Source organism: Centruroides sculpturatus, unplaced genomic scaffold (genome assembly GCF_000671375.1).
Source record: "Centruroides sculpturatus isolate CEXI.00-Female unplaced genomic scaffold, Cexi_2.0 scaffold404, whole genome shotgun sequence".
Classification (NCBI taxonomy): domain Eukaryota; kingdom Metazoa; phylum Arthropoda; class Arachnida; order Scorpiones; family Buthidae; genus Centruroides; species Centruroides sculpturatus.
In genome coordinates, this window is record NW_019384604.1 from 211,050 (window position 1) to 231,764 (window position 20,715).

A 20,715-nucleotide genomic window follows, 5' to 3' on the forward strand; every position below is an offset into this window, starting at 1 on the left:
GGGCGTCGCGACCGGATTCGACGGCCGCCAAAGCCCGGTCGGGCCAGCCGGGAACCGCAAGACCAGGAGCGAAGCTCGACGCCTGACGAAGACGATCGGAATGAAGACAGACGCTTGGACCATTATGGTGTTGTGTTTGGTCTGCCTGTCGACGGGTAAGCCTTTTTCCTCCGCGCCCACGCCCCCGACGCGCCGCTGATGATTCGCGCCGATTCTCCGCCGTGCCGTTTCCCGGGTTCGATGAACACGGCGATCGACCGACCCCGGGTCCGGTTCGTCGAACTTCTCTCTTCCTACTCTTCCCGTTCTCGGCGCGACGCCGAAGCAGCGCGGCTGGAAAAATGCAGGGGGACGGTACGGCGCTGCTGTCGAGATCGGCTGAGATCGGTCGGCGGCCAAAGCCATTTCGGTCAACTGGGCCGGGGCTCGGGGCGAAAAGAAAATTACCGATTTTTTAGTGCAACGGCGGGCGGCGCGCCGTCGTTTCGCAGCGAGCGACGCACCGACGCGACCGGTCTTTTAACCTCTTTGGTCGACGCCGGTCGCCGAGGTCCGACTCTCGGAAAAGAGGTCGACCACTTTGTAGGAACGAAGGTCGCGTCCATACCGGTCCCAACCACCCGCACACCCGTTTCTGGAGGGGGTGAACGGGGCGCCGACCGTAAAGTTTCCAAATTCTTCGGCTGAGTTCGTACGGACGGACTTCATCCCGAGATTTAAATTTAAATTTACGAAATACACGTCTCTTTAAACGCTCCCATTTCGCGTTACGTGGTAACGCGAAATGGACCTCAGGAACGCGTGGCGACTAATCCCTCGGAACTTAACTGCACTTTATGGCGAAATTTCTATTAAAAACGCCGGGAAAATCTAGAAAATTAAATTGCAAAACTGGCAGAGTTTTGTCAATTTTGCACGCGAAATAAGTGGTAGTGGATCTAATGGTGTGAGGAAAAGACGCAGGAGGAGCAAAGTTTAGGAAGCCAGAAAAATGGAAGAGGAAAAAACGATATAAGCAAATTGATAAAAAAGCTTCTACCTATTAAAACGTGCATTTTATGAAAGCCAATAACCATAAGAAAAGTTGACCCATAAACTGAATCACACGAACAATTTGTTAAATGTGCAACAGATCGACTAAAAACGCAGACTTCGATGTCGCGAAACTTCAATTCCTGACGGAAAAAGCCAAGTTACTTTGAAAATTATGGTAAAAAAATGTGTGTGGGAGCCACCGAGATGGACACTTTCTACTACACACACAAATCGTTGTTGACATGGCAAGGGGATGACATTTCCCGTAACTTGGGAATGTCATTTTACATCGAAACGATTAGGACCCGTTTAAAAATAACTTATATAAATATTTTAAAAATGGTTTTATCGAGACACCGAGATGGAAAGGACGTCCGGAAAAATCGAACGCTTAAAGATTGTCTAACTGTTTCCTCCTCTTCCTCCTCTTTTCGGAGAAATCCTCTCGAAAATCTTTTGGTTCGTTCGATGCGCTTGCAATCGAATTTTAGCCGTGCTTCGGGTTCTTCGTGTATTCCCCTAATTCTCCCATTTTTTATGATCTAGGAAAATTTCGGAGTATATTTCTACCTTCGATGCCAGGACGAAGGTAGAAATATACTCCGAAAGATGTCACAGGTGTCGCAGGTAGAAATGCCCTTTTTAAATTTAATGTGTGTTCGACGGATCTTAAAGAAGGCGTTCTTGCAGGTCGGAGCTCTACCCATGCGAACTGGGAGAAGCGCAGATATGACGGGTGGTACAACAACCTGGCCCATCCCGACTGGGGAACTGCAGGTAGGTTGGATTTGGCGCTGCTGCTGCCGCTGATTACTTGCCGGAATCCTCGGACGCGCATGATTGCCCTTTTCACCCGTCTCGGTCTGTGGGAAGAAACGGTATGATTTCCGTTTCCGGAAGTGGCCTGGACCTTTCGACCTTTGTTCTTTCGTTTCCGTTGGTCGAGAGAATATCCTCGCCTTTCCTGATCTTTCGTCGACAACGAGATTAACGCTCCACTCGGATGCCATCGAGTGGCCGTCTACAGACGGGACTACGGGCGTAACGCTACCGGCGGGAACGAGCGGCGCGTGGCGCGTGATGATCCGTGATGGTAATGAGAGGTCAATTTATTATTTGTATGGGTTGAAGAGAGTCGGCTGAGCAGAAGGACGCCACCCTCCTACGCCGACGGAGTATATCAGATGGCAGGAAGAAACAGACCTAATCCTCGTTGGATCAGCGGACGCCTGATGAAAGGAGAGGACGGTTTGCCCTCGGTCCGCAATCTGACAGCCTTCTTTGCCTTTTTCGGTAAGCGCCTTAGCCTTTTACTTCTTCTCCGGTCCCGGCACTGGTAATTGGTGTGTGTGTGATGTAGGTCAGGTGGTGTCGTCGGAAATCTTGATGGCCAGCGAACCCGGATGTCCTATAGAGATGCACTCGGTTCCGGTAGAGAAGTGCGACAGGACCTACGACAGGAAGTGTTCGGGCGACCGAGCCATGCCTTTCTATAGGTCCTTGTATGACCCCGAGACTGGACAGTCTCCTAACAATCCTCGACAACAGGTGCGTATTTTTTTTCCAATTCCTTCTGAACTCCCCCATCTTAATTAATAGACTTTTACCCGGATCGATGTCCCTGTGCCTCTTTAATGCCGTGATAAACTTTCTACGTTTGAAGGACGGCCGGGCGAAAGTTTTCTTTAGGAGACGGTCGTCGTCCTGTGAAGGTCGAATGGTGTCCTCCGGCAGTCTCAAGTACGTTGCCTAACGTAACCGGTCAGGTGAGGAGGAAAGTCGACGCGAAATCGAGCCCAATGATTTATAGTAGTCATTTCAGGAAGAGGAAAGCCTAGATTGGATATAGCCACATTCTGTTCAAAAATAATGAACTTTCGTTATACATTTTACTTCGAATCTTCGTAACGCTTCGCATTTTTTAAAAGTATTTCATTCGTTTGGTGTTAAACGTAAATGAAAACTTAAAATTTCGAAATATAATGGACTTCGATGTCTTCCAACTAATTGCTGTATTTAATTAAGAACAACCGTTACAATAGACGAAAGTGATCTGGATTAATTTTCTGCCTGACGACTTCATATTTATTCTGATAAGTTATTTAATTGAAATTTAACTGAAGTATCCTTTAGTTACTCTTTTCTAAAGTTCACCCTGTATATTGTTCTACGTGTTAAAAATAAGTTAATACTTCGTTGACGTACAGTACAGTACATCGTATCTATTTCTTACGTATATTACTTAAACCATCTCCGTCCGAATTGTCTATAATGATAATTAATACTGTCGTTTCTTTTGAGAGTTGGTTGAATTTTCTAGAAAATGAATTGCTTTTACACATTGCTCTGGCTACAACGAGATAATTTGACTTACTCATAGAGGTCAAACAGACTGGCTTGCTCCAAGATTAAGATTCGAATCTTAAATTTTCAAGGTAATCTTATTATTGGAAGAACTGGATATCGGAAAATAAAAGTTGTATGTACTGTACAGTACATTGTGCCTGATTTCAACATTTTTTCAATTCAAGAGTTAAACGAATCTGACTGTAATGTTATATGTAAATAAGATTCGAATTTTCATGGATGGAGGATTTGGAAAAACAGTAAAACTTCGATTATCCGAGGTTCCGCGTTATTATCTGATTTGTTTTCTGTCGATATTATAGAATTAATAGATGTTGCGAAATGCGAAATGATGCAGGTAGTGACTACGGCATCATCATCATGCTTTGCCTGTACCAACATACTTTTACTGGGTCAAAACGGCAAATCATCTCCATTCCTTCCTATCATTCTTCGGTCTCCTCTAACAAAACCCATTCCCAGTCCTCTTCCCTTTTTATTATGTCTTCCTTGATCTGATCTCTTCATCTCTTCCTTGGTCTCCTCTGTAGTCTGATGTTGTTGAAACTTAGGTTATACACTTTGCTTTAAATTCGTTCGTTTCCCATCCTCGCGAGGTGACTACAACACTATTTCCACAAATCTGGAAAAAAAAGTTAGTACAGTAATTGTGATCTTGGAGAAGCTAATGAAAGTAAGATTAGTTAATTATTTGAATACCATAGGATTTTTAAAATATAAAGGAATGTAAGCATTGGTCAACGTTATAGATTTTATTTACGACCATTCTTTTAATTAAATGATAAGCTTATTGTGAAGGTTTTTGATTTAATTATTTAATTAATCATAATGTAATGAATGATAAATAAATTAGCAACGACAAGTACCGATGAAAAACAGTTGAACTTCCTTTAGATCTTATTTTGATTATTATATACCGGTATGATAAATTAAGTGAAATGTTACCGATAGAAATTTTTGCCCGAGATTACTTTTGGACCCTTCCTTGTTTTTTTATTTATATTAATAGCTTAATGGGAGAAAAATTCGAGGGTTATTTAACTGCATTTGCCGGTGATATTTATATATTATATGATTGTCGAAATGAATATAATATAGGCGAATGTAAATTTATTAAAATTGTTGTTAAAATATCATTTGTCTTGTATTCGTGAGAAAACGTTACTTTCGTACTTTTATGTAAATGAAAAAAATTTAATATTTCCTGAAATATAACAATACAGAATGCCCTATCTATTTTAAACGTAATCCTCAAGCTTTAAATTTTGCCATGTGCGTTAAATAGCTCGGTGAAAAATTATATAAAAAATTGATAAACTATAAATTAATTCTATATTAGCCGATTCAAGTCTTATTTTATGGAATTTTGCTACATGTATTTAGGGCTATATATTACATATACAAGGTCTGATCAAAAAGTATCCGACCTTCATTTTTTTCTTTGTAAGTACAGTATTTACAAGCTAAGGAGACTATGTCGTCATGTGACCTTGGACCCTACTGCGTGTTTGTGAATTTTGGCGAGCCGGTCCTACCCTGCAGCCACTGTCAGGCAGCCTGATAAGTGCGTGTTTACGTTGTTATCGTCGCATTAGTGATTAAGTGAAAATGGCAAAACGTGATGGATCCTGATCATAAAAATTGTAACCAGAAGTGAGACCTGGGTCTGCAGGTACCTGAGACAAAAGCACAATCACCTCGGTGGAAAATGCCGTGATCTCCAGGCCGAAGCAGGTACTGTACGTCAGTCACGCAGTAATGTGAAGGTCACGTTGATCGTTTTTTTCGACATCAGGGCCTAGTTTATGAGTACGCCCCTCATTTACAGACTGTGACAAAAGAGTACTGACAGACTGTTTTATGTTACGTATAAGATGCTGTAAGGGTAAGGTGCAAGAGACCACAGCTCTGGTAGTCTGGTGACTGGTTCATTATCATGTCAATGTTCCGGCCCACATATCCTATCTCATCCAGACATTCCTTGCGAACACTGTATTGCTCAGCAGCTTCCTTACTCTCCAGACATGGCTCCGGCCGACTTTTGGCTCTTTCCCAACTCAAGATTCCACTTACAAGGAAGAGATATCAGGATTCAGAGGGGATTAAGGGGATTAGTGTTTGAATCTAACGGATACGTAGGTGTTTTTTTCCTGACCTTAGGTCGAATAATTTTTAATCAGTCCTAGTACTGTTTGATTTCTTTTTTAGCGAGCTTTTCGGAAATTTAATATATGAACATCCATGTACAGTACAGTACAGTACAGTACAGTACAGTACAGTATATTAATTTATCGACTTGTTGACGTCGCGATATTTCCCGAGAATGAAATTCCTTTAAACTCATTTTGTGTCAGATATCGACTCTGTTTCAGCCTGCTCTCGATTTTTATCCATTAAATAATACTCCACTCGATTTTCCTTCGAGTTTTCAGCTGGAATTTTTGTCATTATGAACTAGGCTTAAAATTCTTACTCGATTCTCGGTGTAAGAAATAATTGCGGCCTAATTTGCAGATGAATCTGGTGACTAGTTGGATAGATGGAAGTTTCGTGTATAGTACCAGTGAAGCTTGGGTCGATCACATGAGAAGTTTTCGTAACGGGACTCTGCGAACGGATTCTTCGGGTCTCTTTCCCGCTAGGAATAAAGATAGGGTTCCTCTGATCAACTATCCCACCTCTCGGTATCTGGGAATGCTCGATCCCGAAAGAATGTTCGGTAAGCAAACGCTTTCTCTTTTATCCTATACGCGACACATCTTTCTCATTCAAACCACCGTTTTAAGTGTTGGGCGATCCCAGGACCAATCAGAATCCGTCTCTCTTGGCATTCGCCGTTCTCTTTTTTCGTTGGCACAACGTTTTGGCTCGTCGTTTCCAACGTCAGAATCCACGCTGGTCGGACGAAGAGGTTTTCCAGAAGTCTAGAAGCTGGGTCGTCGCAACCCTTCAGGTTTTAGTTGTGTTCTTCCTTGTTAAGTTAAATTATTTCATTCCTATTTGTAAAATATCCGAATTTTTCAGAACATAATTATGTACGAATATCTACCCATGTTGCTAGGAGAAGAGATGGAAGCGTATTCAGGTATTTATCGTTTTATTGTCTGAACGAACGTTTTAAACCAAACCGCAAAAACAATCATTTGAATTTTTTAAACTCAGGATACAACCCGGATATTCATCCCGGAGTAAACCACGTGTTCCAGTCCGCCGCCTTCCGCTTCGGCCACACTATGATACCCCCCGGAATATATCGCAGGTAAGATATATTACGTCAAATATCGGTCACATGTCATATCGCTCATATATTTAATTCGCACAGAGATAAAGCCTGCAATTTCAAATCAACTGCCAACGGATACCCGGCCGTGAGACTATGCGCTACTTGGTGGAATTCGGAAGTAAGTCATTTTTTTTCAACTATTCTTTATCGTATATTTTTCTAGTTTTTAATTAATATCTTTTGTTTGAACGCATAGGAAGTGCTACTGGAATCGGGAATCGAAGAACTAATAATGGGTTTAGCTTCTCAGATAGCAGAAAGAGAAGATAACGTTCTCTGTGACGATGTCAGAGGTAAAAGTCCCCCCAAAAACTGTGTTTTGCTGTTTTTTCCGCGCAAGTTGATCAGTTTTATTCTCTTTACAGATCAACTCTTCGGGCCCATGGAATTCTCTCGTAGGGATCTGGCTGCACTTAACATTATGAGAGGTCGAGACAACGGTCTGCCCGACTACAACACGGTCCGTTCCAGTTTCCACTTGCCTCGAATAACGAACTGGTCAGACATTAACCCTCAACTCTTTTCGAAAAAGCCCGAGGTAATTATTTTGGTGGGAATCTTAATGGATAGCCGGATTCGGACTAGAAAGAGTTTTTTTTTCAGATGGTGAAAATCCTGAAGGATAAATACGGCGAAAGTCCCGACGACTTGGATCTGTATGTCGGAGGGATGTTGGAAACTGAAGTGGACGGAAGACCCGGGATTCTCTTTCGCACCATCATCAAAGAACAGTTTCGACGTTTGCGAGACTCGGATCGTTTCTGGTTCGAGAATACTGGCAACGGGTAAGACTTTTTAATTCCCTTTCCACCCTCAAAATACGAGATTCCATCGAAAGATGTTCGAATTTCGGTGATTTTTCTAGTTTTGGAAAATAATTTCTTCTTCACAAAACGTTGAAAGTAAGAAATTGGCCGACTAATCGCGTAGCGTTTTGTTAACCACTAGAGAGAGACATTTTTAGTCTCGAATATTTTATTTCATTCGATTTTAATATAGTCCTATAGAATTGCAAACTACTATCTACTTATCTGTAGGAAAACTCTTGATACTGTGTATCGAATTAGCAAATATAATCGGTTCTTATAGTCTCATTCCACCACTTAAGAAAAACACATTCTTAACAGAATGTCAAAAGCATAGGATAAGGATTTCCGAAACAGTTAGTTTAATTAGATTTGTCGACGACGGGAGTTCTTAGTAATATAGAGATTCTTCTTTCCAGTTTTTTCACCAAAGAAGAAATAAAGCGAATCAAGAAAACTACAATTTACGATGTGGTCATCGAATCGACTTCCATCGGTGCCGGTCACGTTCAGAAGAACATGTTTTCGTGGAAAGAAGGTGAGAAACTGTCATCTGTCGACAAAGGCCGAGCCATAACACTTTTTTTCTGTCTCAGGCGATCCGTGTCCTCAGAAGGTTCAACTGAACGGGTCGATGCTGGAGCCCTGTTCGGCAATCGAAGGATACGATTACTTCCACGGAAATGAAGTGGCTTACATATACTCGTGCTTGGCACTTACCTTCGTTCCTATCAGTAAGTCTTTCTCTCATGCCTCGTTCTCTGGCTTTTTATTATTTTAATTTGATTAACGATGGTTTCAGTCTGCGCTGGTCTGGGTTACGGCGTAATCAAACTACAGAACAAGAGGAGAAGGAAGATAAAGCTGAAGAGGGACGAGGCGGGCAAAACTTGTGACAAATTGCGTGAGTACTTCTCTATCATACCGGAATCGAGTAATGGACGATAATCGATGAGTTCTTTGCCTTTCAGAGGTAAAGGAGTGGCTACACCGCAACCATAAGCGCTACGTCAAGGTCAAGCTCGGTCCCGACGATTCCGTTTCCACAGTCGATCGCAAGGGAGAGATTCTCAGGAGAATCGGCCTGGCCTCGGTCGGATCGGTAGTGGTCGAAGTCAGCAAAGACGCCCGAAAGAAGCCCACCGTACTGATCAGATCGCCCGCGGACCACGACTTGGTAACTCCACTCATCGCTTTCGGTATTGTCCGACTGATGCGTCGGTCTAAGGCATTTGCCTTCGATGAAATAATCTCCGACGGGATCTGCTCTATCGTTAATATAAAAGAAATTTTCTTTTCGCGTCAAAACGCTTAGTGTCATTCCATTCGGAAACGACGGCCAATGACTCTTCCATCGTTCTGTACAACTTCCTGTTTATGGTCGAAACCAAATGCTCTTAGCTAAGACAAGCCCGGCTCCAACTCGGACGAGCCGGAAAGCTTTGCCGGAGTCACCTACCGCTAAACCCTTGGCTCAAATTACAAAAAGGTCCAGAGTTGTATACAAAGTCGGACCGGCAACTGGTGCAAATCGTCTCCACCAAAGTCTAGTCGCGGTAACACCTGATGCGAAACGATAATAACGACCCTTCTGATTGATATTCATATCGATAAGATTTTTTTTATTGGAAAATTCCTTACCCGACAGGAAATTACCGCCTGGTAAAAAAATAATAAAGAAGTTAGCGATATTTGATAGAAAGTTTCGTTTCCTTGTGTGTCGGTCAGATAGGTGAAAACGCGGAGATAAATATAATCACCAGAAAATGTTTTCTTTAGACTGCAGCAAGATATTATTTGTAGAGATTTGAGTTTAAGTATGTATTGAAGATACTTACTACCGTAGGCTAAATAGAACTGGCATATAATAAACTACAAAATAAATAAATAAACACATGCTTTTCGGATAATTATTGTGATAAAACGTGAGGGAATAAAACATTCTTTTTTTCTCTCCCTCCCTTCACAATGCACGATTTTCAAATAGATAATTCAAGTGACGAAAAATTAGGTCTTCCGCAACTAAACGTTCCCTCTTGGAGGAAGGACTCGACCTACCGTCGGAAGAGAAAGAAATATCTTCCGGAAATGAAAAGACGTAGTTGAGTCCTTTCGATAGGATGGGTCGTTCATCGATTTCTATAGATGTTGTAGGTCGCTAATTTATTGTATAGGTCGGCATACTGAAAGTGACCCGCCTCTGAAGAAAGCTGTTCAGTTCTATAATAGAATTGGCGTCGTCTTTTTGTTCGTAGAATTCTCTTCTAGATCTCCTATCTGGCCTTAATAATCTAATTTCTGGCCGGGAGAGTGCGAACTTGACTGCCCGAAAGTAAAAGAAATAGGCGGATTTTCGAAAAACATCACCTATAAAATAAGAAAGATTTATTCGCGAAAAAAAAAAATGGAAGGAGAAAGGTTTAAATGGTCTTGTTATTTGGGACAGGTTCTGCAGTTCGACAAGGCGCAGACTAGAAGAAAGTTTCTGGATAAACTGGAGAACTTTCTGACCGATCGGAAGAAGACGTTGGAACTGATCCCCACTAACAGAGAAACCATGCTGAAAAACTCGGAGACGAAAGAGAAGAGGCAGAGTCGCCTGGAGCGTTTCTTCAGAGAGGCCTATGCTCTGGTGAGGAAAGCAGCCTCCCGTCGTCTTCTTTTTCTTTCGTCCCCGAATTTATAATGGAATGTTTATCTTCAGACCTTCGGAATAAAATCCGATGATACCACCGATTTTGACGGTTTGGACGAAGACGCGGCGGCCGGAATGACCACATCCCTGTCCAAGAGGGAATTCGCCGAAGCCCTGGGAATGAGACACGACTCGCTTTTCGTCAGACGCATGTTCAACTGCGTCGACAAAAACAAAGACGGGAGAATCAGTTTCCGCGAATTTCTGGACACCGTCGCCTCCTTTTCTAGAGGTGAGTAGAGTTTCTCGTTCCCTGCCGAAATTTTGTGTTTAAAAATCCAGGTGTTATTCGTTTTTCGCTTCTCATTCGAATCTTTCCGATCTCTAACCACCAGAAACACCCACCACTTTAAGATCACACGTAATCTGGCATTAGTGTTACTTCGGGCGATTAGTGCACTGATCTCGGCAAACATGGTGGAAGATTTTCCTTCCTTTACAAGTACAGTATATTTGAACGAAATAATAGAAAATTACTTTAGAATTCCGCAACGATTAATTCGTGACTGATCTAACTCTATTAAGATTTTAGAGGAACAGGAAATACTTCATGTCATCATATAACACAAAAAGAAAGCAACTTATATCACCTCTACTTATTGTAGTTACTAACTAGTTTAAGTTTCTATTCAACTGAAAGCTTATAATAAAATGGTAGACCTGAGTTAATCATGAAAATCAAGTGTAGTTAGGATAATTAAAACCGTCTTTTAAATTATAGCTTTGAGGAATCTTTTAAAAAAATTATATCACATTCAAATACTGGTGGATAAACATTGTGGAAAGATAAATGATGTTTGCTTTATCTTTATCCATAAGGGTTTGAAATTTTTTATTTATCATGTATTAACTTCCGGAAATTTTTTTAAAAGACTTCCTTCCTTTTCGTTTCCTTTAATTTTATAATCTCTTTGCACGTACAGTACATATATTTTCTGTAAAATATTTTGTTTCTGAAAAAGTCGTGTAACTCTCCGTCATGATTGTAATTTCAAAATGTTGTTGAACTAACTTGATAAAATATTTCGAGAAATCTCTAATTCATAGTACATAGTACATTAAACCTAGATTCTCTTTGCGGAAATAGCAAGCTAATAGTATCGTGTGCATACAAATTGCACCATCAAGCCACAGAAAGTATCGTTTTAAATGTATATAATAAATAATATAATTATTTTAATTGCATCAAAATTCACTTAATAACGATGTTAACATAACAATTTTTGAGTTACGTGTCTTAGGAGACTAACTGCTCATTAAAAGTGATCGTTCTTCGTTCGACAGACGAATTGGTACTATCGGACAGTATTGATACCATCGGAATGGCGTCAAAATTCCAAGATAGTTATTTGTCTATCACTTTGGCTTATCTCGTGCTCGATTCTTTCCTCCTTTTAGCCCTTAATTTAAAAAGCGATGGATAATTAAGTTTTCTAATATAGTGATACGTTTACCTTTTACGTACAGTACATGATCTGCCAATCATTTGCGTGGTTTTATCGAGTCTTCCCTGTTTATCTGTCCCCGCACAACCTTCACGCTTTCTCTTGGCTACCGATTTAAAGCAGAAATTAAAATTTTTATATAAGTTAACTCTGTTTTCTGGCTTCTATCGGAGGCTTATTGGGAGAGGTGTTTACTTCTCGCTTTGCCAGCTTCAGATCGGCAACATTTGCACGCTTCTTTCTAGTTTCGATAAAAATTTTTCTGGGAGACCTGGATAGTAGCTCACCTTTGGATTATTTTCAGGAAAGACCGAAGATAAACTGCGGATAATCTTCGACATGTGTGACAACGATGGCGTAGGGGTTGTAGGAAGAGATGAGCTGAGCAAGATGCTGAGGTCTTTGGTGGACATGGCCAAGACCTCGTCTTTGACCGAGAGGCCGGTGACAGACGCCATCGACTGCGTCTTTGCTGCGGCCGGCTTGAGAGACAAGGAAGAACTTAGTTACGAAGACTTTTCTAACATAATGAAAGAGCACACGGCGCATCTAGTGGATATCGGCTTGGATTTTAAAGGTAATTAATAACGATCAAGAAAACCACTCGCTTCTTTTGCAATTATGACTAGACGAGCTAATCAGTTGTTAACGTAAGTTACGTTAACTGAACTGATTAGTAGAAAGACAACGCTCCTATCATATTCTTCGTGATGCGTGATTTTTTCTGGAGATGTCGGAAAAATATTAAATATAACGTTACAAACATTACTTAAAAGTAAAAAAAAGATACCATAAGTGTGCGTTGTGTAAGGTCGGTCATGTTTATTCGGCACTTTCATTGTCAAAATTCCATTCTCAGTAAATCGAGATCGGAATTTTAATTAATTGTGACTTCACCGATGGTTGTTTCATGAATGAATTTAGGAAGACACAGATACCTATGATGTTAACTAGACTTTAGGTTCGATTATTGATGGTTTCTGAAAAATTCCCGTCTTAAAAATCTACTTCCTATCTGAGGAAAACAGAAAAATTGTCGATCCTGTTTTCGAAGAATTTAGAATGTTGGTTTTGTGGTGGGCAGAAATTCGGAAGAATGCTAATATTATTCCGAATTTCTGTTCGGTTTGGAGTCGTCGGAATTTCCAGACGGAAGCTAGTACAGTCAGGGGCAACTTTAGAGGATGCAATGTCTTCTAAGCAGGCGGACCTTATTGTAAAAGGGGCCATAAGATTACACAAAATTATTAACAGTCGAATTAAAAAAACTGCTGTGTAATAAAATAGGATTTTCGATGTTTTCAAGCAATGTTAATTGTTATCCAGGTCACTGTTTCGCACTTCTTTCGTCTGCTATTGTAAAAGTTTGTTGGATAGCAAGCAAATAATATAAGAAACAAAAAGGCTTTTGTTGAAAAGCGTATTGATTCTGTTATTGTTTAATATTTTTTGTGTGTGTTTAATTCTTTCCTAATTCTTTCTTTTGTTCTTTCTTTTTCTTCTTAAGGCTGATTGTAACCTTTGGTAATGTCCACGATCTCCAGCAGATGGAGTTAAAAATTTAATGCTTTTTCTACGGGAAAATTTTTTTCACAAAAATTCTCGGAAACGGAAACTTTCCGCAAATTTTCTACGACTCACAGAAAGTTAAAGAATTCGATTTGGTCTTATCTGTTTCCATTTTCGAGAATTTTTGGAAAAGAATTTTCTAATAGAATATGCATTAAATTTTTAACGTCATCTTCTGGAAATCGCGTACATAACCAAAGAGCTTACAATCAGTACTGTATTAACGAGTCCCTCCCCCACGCTAAAGTTTATTCAAAGGATATTTTATTTTTAATTGCCTCAAGTCCATTTAATTAATTTACATTTCAATCCTTTACTAACGCCCACAATTCAGTAATGAAAATGATTTGCGTTTAAAATATTTTAACAAATGAAAAACAAAAATATAACATACCCCTACAATACTGTATAGGCTATAACAACGACAGAATTATGAAGAGTGTGTCTGGTGTTTTGAATAATAATCCTTCTGCAGTATACTGTATGTTTCCCGTGCGTGCCATCTTAGTAGTATGTTCTACTGCACATGCTTACAAATTTATATATTTCAGATAATTTTTTGAGTATTTTTTGGAATTATCAGAGGCTCAGAGACTATACGAATTGCTTGAGCATCATAGCATACTAGCAATGTTATCAAAACACGTTATATCACTAAACTGAGAAGACAGTTTAGTGATATAAAACGGGTAGTACAAACAAAATGCATAAAAGTAGTAAAATTTCAGCTTGAAAAAGTATTAACGCTTTAGAAGAACTTTACTCCAAAAGTAATGACAATGTGATCTGCAGTGATACAGATAGCATATTGCTAAAATCCATAAAAACATTTCATTTTGTTGTAATGATATGCACATGGCATGATGTGCTATTTTTAAGCAAACAACGTGAGCACTGCATCGAAATTCTTCTGTCACATTTGATGCAGGAGTTGCACTTTTTGGATTGTTGTTTACAATACATTTGTAGTCATTTACAATAAATTATTGTTGTTTAATTTTCTTTATAAACACGAACATTCCTCAAATTAATTCTACGAGATGGAAAATAAATGCTGGGGGTTGCAAATGCGATTCAATAAGAATATTGATCGAACTCTTTTCTTGAAATCTGATTAATATTTGCATTCATTATACTTTCACTTTTTTCAAATAACGGGTTATATCCACGTTAACAACACTTCAGACATCATTTAATGTCAATTTAAACAGTAGACGAACTTTGTTTTATCCATTTTGAATTTATACAGCGTCGTCTTTATAATTCGTTGCAATTGCTAATTATTTGTTTTTTAGCGTGTTTGTTGGTAGGTTTTCCTACAATTTTCCCTTTGCAAATATTTATCATTCGTCTTTACCCATCTCTACTGATGAGGATTTAACCATACCACCCACCATCACTACAACTGCCATCATTCATTGACTCCCAAAATTGGATAAATAATTATTTTATTTTTTTCATTAATTGTTCTTAAGTGTAATTTGTATAGTTCTTTCATCTTAGAGGAGGTTTGGGTCTTTATTTTGAAATTTAGTGATAATTTTGTGATTTGAAAAATACCACAGGAACTTAACTCTGTTTATATCATTTAGCTTATGGTAAAATTGGTTTCGTTATACGTCGTTTCGCTTAACAATAGCGGTTTCCAGAACCTATCGGAGATGCTGCATTTGAATAACCTACAAGATGTATTTCCAAATTTGTATGCGCTCATGTTGTTATTGACACTTCCTGTTAATAAGCTGCAACCGCAAAAAGAAGCTTTCAAAATTAAAAATTGTAAAATTTATTTGTTTAAAACAATCTTATGGCTGCATGTTTGACCTGATTCGATCGAACATAAAATATGTCACAGGCTTTCTCATGATTGTTTTATCGATGCATTTGTAGACTGAGAAGCAAGAAACGTTTTCTTTGTAAATAATAATGATTTGATAGTTTCTGAGTAGGTGTTAATGCTTTCCATTGATAAGCATTTTCTAGTTAGATTTGTATTTTCTTTAGTTACACTAGAGCTATAGTTTTTATGGTTCAGTAGTGCCCTTACTTACTGCCTTGTTAATCTACACCCGAGTGCAGTTCGAGAGCAAATTGTTTGAAGATCCGAAAACATTTCGCGTTTTATTCCTTCTCGTTTTGAAAGATAAATATTCGTGGATATTTAAAAGCTTTCCAATGTAGATAACACTGGAGTTTGGTTCACGCCATGCAGCCTACAGATTCATGGTGTGTGTAACTGCGAATATTACTACCATTTTCTATCGACAGTAGACTTTCGTTCCTTTCAACTCGTTTTTTTTTGGACTTTTTTGCTTTTAAAAAAATTCTGCTGTTTCCGCAAGTAAGACAACGCTTTAGAAGTATATTTTCACGTTCCATATCTTTTCGGTCGATTATGGAAAGCGAAAATCAACAGTAGCCTATCGACAGAATACTTTAGAAATTCTCCCATCCTCGGCGGGCGATAGACGTGGGAACTTTGGCCGCAAATGACCTTTGGGTGGGGGGTCATTCCTTACGTAGAGTATAAAAAGTCGGAGTAGGGAAAGGGAGTGGAACACGGTAAACTCTTTTGGAGTGACGTAGATCTATTTTTCTTTATATTAATGTCTTCAGATTTATTTATTTATTTATTTATTTGTCAGGAGCGAAACAGAACTTTTTAACTACGACGAGGAACTTGGACAGGTAAGTTCCGTTTTTTACGCTGACGATTCTCTTCTTGCGCTGAAAGTTTCTTAATTTCTAACAGTTTCCAACAAACTAAAATTTAACCGAGTACTTACTTGTGGAAGTAGAGAGCGACGCTTTTTTTTCTGTCGAAGTCGACGGAATCCGCGAAAGAATTGAGTCGAAAATTTTAAAATTCTTCTCTTTTTATCTGGCAAAACGAATTCTACCAACAAGAATTAGAAATGGGGCGTTGAATATAAAGCTTGATTTAAGTTCTTGCGTGGTGCGTCTTGCGTGCAACAAAATGACGTCAATTTGACTTCCTACTACTTAAGGCGCTAGATTACCCAGGTATGCTCATACTCTTCCGTCACGTGTGCAGCCATATTGGTCCTTTTGACGTCATATTCCAAGATTTTTAAATTTAGCTGTATTTTATAACTAGTTGCACTAAATTTTGGCAAAGTTTATCATTTCGACCTTGCAAAATCTTAAGATACAGTTGAATTTATGATTATTTTCGTGTCTCTTCTATTGAACTTCTACGAGAGTCGTCTGCTTTCTAAGGACCAACATGGCGAATGAGCATACCTGGGTTATCTAGCGCCTTACTACTACTCTATCCAAAGCTTTACGTATCGATTAAGGAATCGATGTTTATTTTTTGTTAGCGTCTAGCGTGCAGAAAAATGACGTCAATTTGATGTCATATCCACGATACGTAAAGCTTATAAAAATCGTGATAATATCTCGGATTTTAGTAGTTTAAACGAGACGGCTGCCTTATATCTTTCCTAGAATTTTTGTGTTAATTAAGTAAAACACAGTCTGTATTAATAATTTAATTTTGTATAGTTACTTAATAGTACAGTACGTATAAAATTGAGTTAGCTTCTGATTACAAGACAAGCTGTATTATACGTATCTGCTTACACAAGGCCTTCATTATCGTACCCTTTTTTTGGGCTGCAATTTGAAAACATCGTAGACGTATAAATTTCTGTAGATAGTCGTCCATCCGTCTGTCTTTCCTTAATCTCGAGAACGGAGTTAGATAAATAAAATCAGAGAACAGATGTAGAAACCTTAGGGACAGGAGGGCCGATTAACTAAATTTGAACTTCCATTTGCAACGGAAGTCATGTTGTTTCAATTCAAAACTTTTCCCCTGAAAACAGTTAATGGATGACCTGCACGGCTCTATTGTTAAAGGAAAAGTATGATGTACAGGGGCAAGCTACTACTAATACTTAAGATGGAGAAAATATATTTTAAATTAAATAAATTAAAAATATGATTAAAATTTGCAGCCCGGCATTGAGACCATGTCACAATAAATAATTGCTCGTTAGCATTATTTTTATGCTCGGCATACGATGGGGGATTCGGAATGGAACTCGGTCATAATTCAAGGCTACTTGCAGAAATGAAATAGAAACAAAAATATGCCGTAAAACAACTTATCAACTTTACAAACAAGAGTTATAAACAACTTCACTACAACTTCTCAACTTCTAGAGTTGGTATTTTGAAGCTTGAATTGTGGATATCTCGATAATGCATTAAACTCTATAACAACCTTTCTCAAAGTGGGCGATAACGCCCCCTTGTGGGCGCTAGAGGCTTTCAGGGGGCAGTAGAAGGCTCGGTGATTAAATATGACTTTTATTTCTTCTCATTGAAACATTCTTTGATTTCAGAAATAGAATATGGGTCATACCCTATCAATCCTATCCATATAATACAGTAGAGCCTCGATTATCCGACCCCCGATCAACCGACCCCTCGGTTAACCGACCGTCCTAGTCGGCAAATTTCAAATGTCCGCTAGTGATGTGGCGCTACAATATTTGGCTATGTCTTGGCTACTTTAATATTATTTTTACGTGTTTTAGCTGGCAACACTCATTCGACCATGAAAGGGAGCCAGTATTTAAACGAAGCTTAATTTTCTAATTTTTAACGATACAATAGCGACGATTATTATTTTAAAAAATTTTTGTTAGACTTAACATCGATGAAAATTTCAACGCGAAGTAGGTTAATAATGATATACTAATATACTAATATTCTAATTACATGGGATATAATAATATACTACGCTAATAATGGATTTTTTCATACTTTTCGGTTATCCGACTTTTCAATTATCCGACCAACCCCAGTCCCCAATTGGGTCGGATAATCGAGGCTCTACTGTAATGGATTTTTTCATACTTTTCGGTTATCCGACTTTTCAATTATCCGACCAACCCCAGTCCCCAATTAGGTCGGATAATCGAGGTTCTACTGTAATGCATGCTTAAACATTATATTTGCAATAACTGTTTTTAAGATACGCAACAGATGGTAATGTAAAAAAATAAGTTAAAAAGTATGGAGGCACTAGATTTTTTTTTAATCTCAAAGTGGGCTTTGGTCGAAATAAGTTTGAGAACCTGTGCTCTATAAGGTAGTCACTGGATATCTTGAAACAAAAACCATGAGACACCGCAATCGGAAAACTAACGATCTAAGTGCTTATGTGGAGGATTTTTTCGTGTCTATCTGTAAACTTTCTTATGTAAAAAATTATGTTACTTATTTTAATAATAGGCTATATTAATATTTATTCAAAATGAAATCGTACAATTAAAAGGATTCGCGCTATTGCAAAAGACAGAAAATTATAACTTAATATAAAGATTTGTTGGAGAGCTCCAAGGATATTTTAACTGCCCGAAGAAGTTTGGTAAAGAACAAACGAAAATTTTCGCAAATTTTTAAATAAAAATTTATTTTTGGTAACATCGGTTTAGGTCCTATTTTTCTTTGATAACTTGATGTTTCGCAGTTTTCTAATGTCATTTTTATGACGTAAATTGCCAGTCTATGACAGAATTTCTGCACTTGAGTACCTGGTTAATCCACGAAAGATATTGCTTATCGGTCGCGCCTATTTTTCGACAAAATATTAAATGCGCGAAGATTATACTGTAATATATGATCGAGCTTTGCAAATTTGATTTTTGTATATGACTGTGAAGAACAACGAGCTTCCGAGTGACTCGATCGCCGGAACCCAAATACGGTTGGTTGAGAAGAAAATGGAACGACTTGGCGACCTTTCTGGAAGAATATCGACAACACCTGTTTTACCTCTTTCTATTCTATGTGGTCACTCTTGTCCTTTTCCTGGAAAGATTCGCTCGTAAGTAACCCGTTTTCCTTTCTTCCTGTTTTTCTTTCTCCCAGGTATATTGTGCCAACGTTTTTTTCTTCGCAGATTACACTTATTTGGCCGAACACACGGATTTGAGGCACGTCATGGGAGTCGGAATAGCGTTTACACGCGGATCTGCTGCTGCTCTGTCCTTCTGTTACTCTCTGCTGCCGTTAACCATGAGTAGAAACTTAATTACAAAACTCAGAGAATTGGCCATTCATCAATATGTTCCGCTAGACTCTCATGTTCGGGCTCACAAGATAATCGCCGTCACTGGATTCGTTTTCACCGGTGAGTAACATTTTTGCTGCTTAATATCTAGGAATAAATAGTTGTATTTTAAATTAAATTAAATTTATATGTGGGATTCGTGTTCGTAAATATAAGTCTGTACATACTTCGAACACACTGCCCATTAAGACATTACTATAAATAGCAGTTATGTCATCCGAAGTTACTCTACAACAGGAATTTCCGACAATTTTGCTCGTTGACTACTTTTCAAAATAAGATTTTGTTGGCTTATTCCTTTTTATATGACTCATTATATTTTAAAATATGTTTAAAATATTTATCTAATGATCGCTACTAATTATAGATAAATCGATTGAGGGTCACATAACAAAGGCGATTAAAAAGCGGAAACTATGTGAGAAGCCATATCCGTGCTCGGGATTTTTAAAAGGATGGAGTTTTAAAAATAAAATATTCTTTCATAACGTAGTTTATTAATTTTTTACGATATACTGTAGATATACTCTAAAACAATACTAAGGAGGAACTGAACAGGTACAAAATAAATATAAGTTCCCAAATATTAGAAGTGCCTAAATTCCCGTGTGCACAAAATAAGCAGTTATTATCTATTGGTGTGGCTGTTAATTATTCGTGTTTATTATCACCTGTGTAAAGTAAGAAGTCTTGATCTTTTCGATTTGTATAGATATCCTTAGATAAAAATGCCTCATGGTTGATTTGTACCAATCTTGAAGGGCAAATCTCCAAATGTGTCATTTACGAAGATTTTCTGTTTGGAACCATTAGAAAGAGTATTTTCCCTATATCAAACTCCTTGTTTCCAATCTTTGTTCCAGCGTTCCTAAGGAAAGAAAAATGGCATTTAATTACAAATATTTTTATTTAGGCTATATAAAGAAAGCATTAATTTTTGATCTGATTTAAAACACTATATATATGTAGGCCTATGTGTAACAAAATATTACAAAAGAGTTTTACAATATTGTAATAACCCAATTCTCGGTAGATATCGCGTTATTTCAAAACTGCAGTTTAGGAATTCCTGTAATTGAAATTTCACTTTTTCGGTAGCTGCGATAATTTTCCCTTTCGACCATCATTCGCTTGTCTCCTTAAACAAAAACAAACTGTCGAATTTCAATATTGTTTCGAATGGCAATTAAAATACGTTTGTAACAAGAATTCTGTATTGCAGTGGCTCACACCGTCGGACATTGCATTAATTTTTACCACGTGTCTACGCAGCCGTTGGAGCATTTGAAATGTCTCACCAAGGAAATGCATTTCCAGTAAGTGTCCATCGTATTTATTATATTGAAATTATCTGTAACATTAATTCATTGTCGGTGATCGAAATAATGGCGAAATCCAGTTTCTTC

General features: G+C 38.4%; 1 protein-coding gene across 1 annotated transcript; it reads left to right on the forward strand.

The window, feature by feature from the left end:
• LOC111625119 (dual oxidase-like) lies at window positions 1–19,395 on the forward strand. Its single transcript, XM_023368156.1, has 22 exons — window positions 1–155; window positions 1,726–1,812; window positions 2,167–2,328; window positions 2,396–2,583; window positions 5,917–6,121; window positions 6,189–6,355; window positions 6,427–6,487; window positions 6,565–6,661; window positions 6,725–6,803; window positions 6,882–6,978; window positions 7,051–7,223; window positions 7,289–7,470; window positions 7,911–8,029; window positions 8,088–8,225; window positions 8,294–8,395; window positions 8,463–8,668; window positions 9,938–10,123; window positions 10,196–10,418; window positions 11,936–12,208; window positions 15,846–15,888; window positions 18,900–19,063; window positions 19,139–19,395. Exons 1-22 carry the CDS (start codon window positions 101–103, stop codon window positions 19,375–19,377), a joined length of 3,246 nt encoding a protein of 1,081 aa, XP_023223924.1. The 5' UTR covers window positions 1–100; the 3' UTR covers window positions 19,378–19,395.
• The last annotated feature ends 1,320 nt before the right edge of the window (window positions 19,396–20,715 follow it).

What these genes read in the sequence shown, in the direction of transcription:
- LOC111625119 (XM_023368156.1), top strand. Translation starts at nt 101, where the DNA reads ATGAAGACAGACGCTTGGACCATTATGGTGTTGTGTTTGGTCTGCCTG. An exon ending in TCTTTTCGAAAAAGCCCGAG is followed by an intron (nt 7,224 to 7,288) that starts GTAATTATTTTG and finishes TTTTTTTTTCAG; the next exon opens with ATGGTGAAAATCCTGAAGGA. An exon ending in CGTCGCCTCCTTTTCTAGAG is followed by an intron (nt 10,419 to 11,935) that starts GTGAGTAGAGTT and finishes GATTATTTTCAG; the next exon opens with GAAAGACCGAAGATAAACTG.